General features: G+C 42.2%; 1 protein-coding gene across 1 annotated transcript; it reads left to right on the plus strand.

Moving 5' to 3' along the window:
* Positions 1–1,695: 1,695 nt before the first annotated feature.
* ier3 (immediate early response 3) lies at positions 1,696–2,310 on the plus strand. Its single transcript, XM_037680001.1, has one exon. The coding sequence runs from the start codon at positions 1,756–1,758 to the stop codon at positions 2,308–2,310; it is 555 nt and encodes a 184-aa protein (XP_037535929.1). The 5' UTR covers positions 1,696–1,755.
* Positions 2,311–4,277: the final 1,967 nt, after the last annotated feature.

Genomic DNA, 4,277 nt, shown 5'->3' on the forward strand with positions numbered 1-4,277 from the left:
AATGAGAATGTTGATCCGGACGGTCATGGTGAAAAAAGATGAGTCGAAAGGCAAAGTTCTGGATTTACGTTCCAACCCTCAGCTGTGGTCGTGAGGTTCGGATCAGGGCCTAAAGAACCAGATCCTGGATCCAAGCAGCTGAACTTTGTAGTGTGGGGGTGGGGGCTCAGTAGAGACAGGAGGAGGTCCGTCATCCGTGCTGCTCCTCCACGTCGAAATGAGTCAGCTGATGAGGAGGTTCATCTGATCAGGAAGTCCTGCTGTGAAGAGGCCCCAGGTCAAACCTAGAACTCTGGCGGGCTCAGACCTCTCTGGTCTGGGAACACCTTGGGGCGGGGGGCCAATGAGGAGCTGGAGAGTGTCTCTGGGCGGTGGGGGGGTCTGGGTGTCTGGGTCTTGCATCTGTGACCTGATCACAGATCAATAGTAGATCATTTAAAATCCTTAAATTATCCTGAGCAAAATGATAAAAACATTTTCTGACCACGTGTTTTTGGTTTTAAAAAATAACTTTTAATAAATAATAAAATAACTTCGTTTTTAAAAATCTGTGTCCGTCTGAACCAGAACTTATTCTGAATTTCATGACAAGCGGCTGAACCGAGCGTCCTGCATGGTTCCACTTCCACTAAATAAAAGCTGCGTTTTAAAAAATGGTTTCTATATTTGGTTGCTCCGCTGCTTCGTGCTTCGCCACAGGAAGTCTCTCTGAAACATCCGGGTGTTTCTAAACCAGCAGTTGAAGCAACAAAAAGCACAAGTTGGAAAGTTTCTTAAGTCATAAACACAACAGCTCAATTAGATTTAGCCAAATGATGTCATCCTTTCATGAATAATTTGTTTTAATTTGAGTTTTATGAAGTTTCATCAATTAATAGTCTCTGGAAAAGAGTTTGATGTTGGAAAATCTTCAGTTTGAAGAGTTTAAAATAATTTTGAAGAAGTTTGATGTTTGTGTTTGTAACAAAAATTCATTTTTATTTTTATGAAGCTTCATTTTTTTATTCAGTCATTAAAACATTTGACATTAAATGTCATTAAATGTCATTAAATTAAATTCATTTAAATGTCATTAAATGAACATGGTTTAAATGGAATTACGAAAAAAAAAGCTGAGATTTTATTTTAATAAATTAAATGCAGATGCTACCGAAATAAAACAACTTGTTGCTTTTTTACATTTTTAATTTCCATCAGGTAAAACAAGAGAAACCTTCCTCCTCATAATTCAGATTTATTTTTGTAAATATATATTTTATATTTCCTTGATACATAATTATTTATTTGTTTGTTTGTTTGTTTGTTTGTTTGCCTCTGAATGAGCTCAAACTGTTTTATTCTGGCTTCTGAATGACGTCACTTTATTTATCAGGTGAAGATCAGATTAAAATCATAAAAAGGTTTATTCTAAATTAAATTAAATAGAAAAAGCAACTGTTCTTTTTATCTTTTATTAGTTTGTTTTTACAGAAATGTTTATTAAAACAATAAATCTTGTGAAGTTTATTAAAATATTTATTCATGTTGCTGGAACTCCCTGATGCTCCTGAACCTGAAACCTGGTTACCGATAAAACTTTTCTGTATTGCGCAATGAGGAATGAGGGCGTGGTCTGAGCTCCGAGGGCGGGGCTAAACCCACGCGCTGGTCGAGAGGAGCATAAAAACCTGCACCGGGTGCTCACTCCTCAGATCCATCAGAATCACTGAGAGTCAGAAGCAGAACTCGAACAGAACCGACAGAACCACAGAGAACATGTACTCCCGGTCCGACAGCACCACCCTGACCCTGCAGCACGAGAGGTTCGCCTGCACCCGGACCACCGAGCCCGAGGTCTTCACCTTCGAGCGGATCCCGGTCCAGGCCACCGCCCTGCGCTCCTACGTCCCGGTCCGGCCCAAGAAGCGCTGCACCCGGGTCATGTACCCGGCCAAGGTCCGCATGCACCTGCCCCCCCCGGAGCGGAGCCAGGCCAAGCGCTGGCTGCTGGTCCTGATTCTGGTGGTCCTGTGGCAGATCTACACCGAGGACCCGGGCGCGGACGGCCCCGCTGGGGGCGCGGACGGCTCCGCCACGGACTACCAGGCTTTCCCCTTCCAGTCCGCGGAGAAGGAGGTCCGACATCTGGCAGAACTCACATCCGGGTCCGAACTACCGAGCAGCTGCGGCGAGACCTCCAGAGACCAGGTCCTGCCGAGTCCCGTCTGCCTGAAACCCGTCCAGGACCCGGACAGCAGCGGGTTCGAGCAGAGCGCTGGGAAGAGCGTGGTGGCCCTGCTGGTCTACCACAGGCTGGGGAAGGACAACTGAGCCCCCCAGGACTGTTCCGCCCGAGTCTGGGCTCTGGAGCTGAACACGAACTGGACCGGATCCTGATCCGGAGGTCCGGTTGATCCTGGACAGGAGCGCGCAGCCGGGGAGGAGGCTCCACTTGCCGTCCTCTCCCTGCCGGCTGACCCCCCACTGCTGGGGGGACCTGAGGTCTGGAGCAGGACCTGCAGGGACTCTGAAGAACTGAACCACAAAAAACTGAAACTTGAACAGACTCTGAAACCTGAAACTGACACTGCTGTTGTTGTTGTTTTTAATATTGTTGTTGTGAATGTGTTAATTAACTATTTATTTTATTTGCTATTTATTATTTTAATAATAAAAAGTTCAAAGAACAGTTCTGTTTCCCGACTTGTTTCTCTGAGTGTTTTAAAGATGCAGCAAAACGAAAACAGTTTTCTGAGCTCACACGTGCACAGGCCACAGGCACGCGCACTTCCACGACTGTTCGTGTCGCTGAGCTGCTTTCAGTCTCGTGGCAACATCAAAACATTTACTTAAAGGTTTTATTTCGGAGTTGATCTTTAACAAACTGATGTGAAACTGGTTCAGAACCTGATCCTTCAGGAACTGGTTTAAGAGAACCAGAACCGGTCTGACAGACACGTCTGTGTTCGTTGCAGCTCAGATCTTTCTGCAGATGTATCCATAAAAAGCTGAGAAGGATCATCTTCAGCTCCATGAAGTATATTTTTCATCTTCGTGGACAAACTTTCAGAAAAACATTTCATTAAACTTCAATTTTAAACACGTCACATCCAACTGACATGAATTCATCTTTAATTCATTAATTGAGAGTAAAAATAACTCCAGGTTCCTTTGCAGTACCATAGTCTGAGCCTGGTTCTGCTAAAGGTTTCTCCCTCATGACGGAGTTTTTCTTCCCACTGTCGCCTTCATGCTTGTTCAAGATGAGAGTTCAGTGATGGAGTTAAACTCAAAGCTGCTCCTCAGATAAATAGTTAAATTATTATTTATATTTATAAATGTCTCTGTTCAGTGCCCTGAGACGACTTCTGTTGTGACTTGGAGCTTTATAAATAAACTGAAATGACTTGAAATAATGAAAAATCATATCTCTGTTGATTCATGGGTCCTGATGACTTCATGAGATTCTTTATAAATAAAATTATTTCAATTAGGGGAAAAAATCAAACCAACATTCCTACTATCGCCTCTGGTTCTGTGTCAGATGAGACAACTTTAAAAATGTCACTAGAACCTGATTTGTGTTTGGACAGTTTTTGTCCAGTTGAGCTCTGAATTGTCAAAAACAATAACCTCGTCCAAACCATCCACATGCCTGCTAGATCCCAACCAGACTGTTTAAAGAGACATTTCCCTTAATTAATAACCACGTCTTGGATCTGCTTAATTTGTCTCTAATAAATGGTTACATACCACAACGTTTTAAGACTGCTGTAATTAAACCTTTACTTAAGAAACATAACCTTGACTCAGGAATCCTAATCAATTATAGACATATATCTAATTTAACTTTCATCTCAAAAATACTAGAGGAAATAGTTGCAGGTCAATTATGTGAACATCTACAAAGAAATAATCTGTTTGAAGGGTTTCAGTCAGGTTTTAGAGTTCACCACATAATCTGCACTGGTGAAAGTCACTAATGATGTTCTCATGGCCTCTGACAATGGACAGGTGTCTCCACTGGTCCTGTTAGACCTCAGTGCTGCATTTGATACAGTTGATCATAATATTTTACTACAGAGACATGATATTGGAATTACAGGAACAGCTCTAAAATGGTTTAAATCATATCTATCTGATAGATTCCAATTTTTAAATGTTAATAATAAATCTTCATCATACACCAAAGTTAGTCATGGAGTTCCACAAGGTTCAGTGCTTGGACCAATACTCTTTACCTTATATATGCTTCCATTAGGTAAAGTTATAAAACAGCATGGGATAAATTTTCATTG

The sequence above is a fragment of the Nematolebias whitei genome, chromosome 8, assembly GCF_014905685.2.
Source record: "Nematolebias whitei isolate Nwh7 chromosome 8, NemWhi1, whole genome shotgun sequence".
NCBI lineage: Eukaryota > Metazoa > Chordata > Actinopteri > Cyprinodontiformes > Rivulidae > Nematolebias > Nematolebias whitei.

Coding starts and splice junctions, on each gene's coding strand:
- ier3 (XM_037680001.1), top strand. CDS start 1,756: ATGTACTCCCGGTCCGACAGCACCACCCTGACCCTGCAGCACGAGAGG.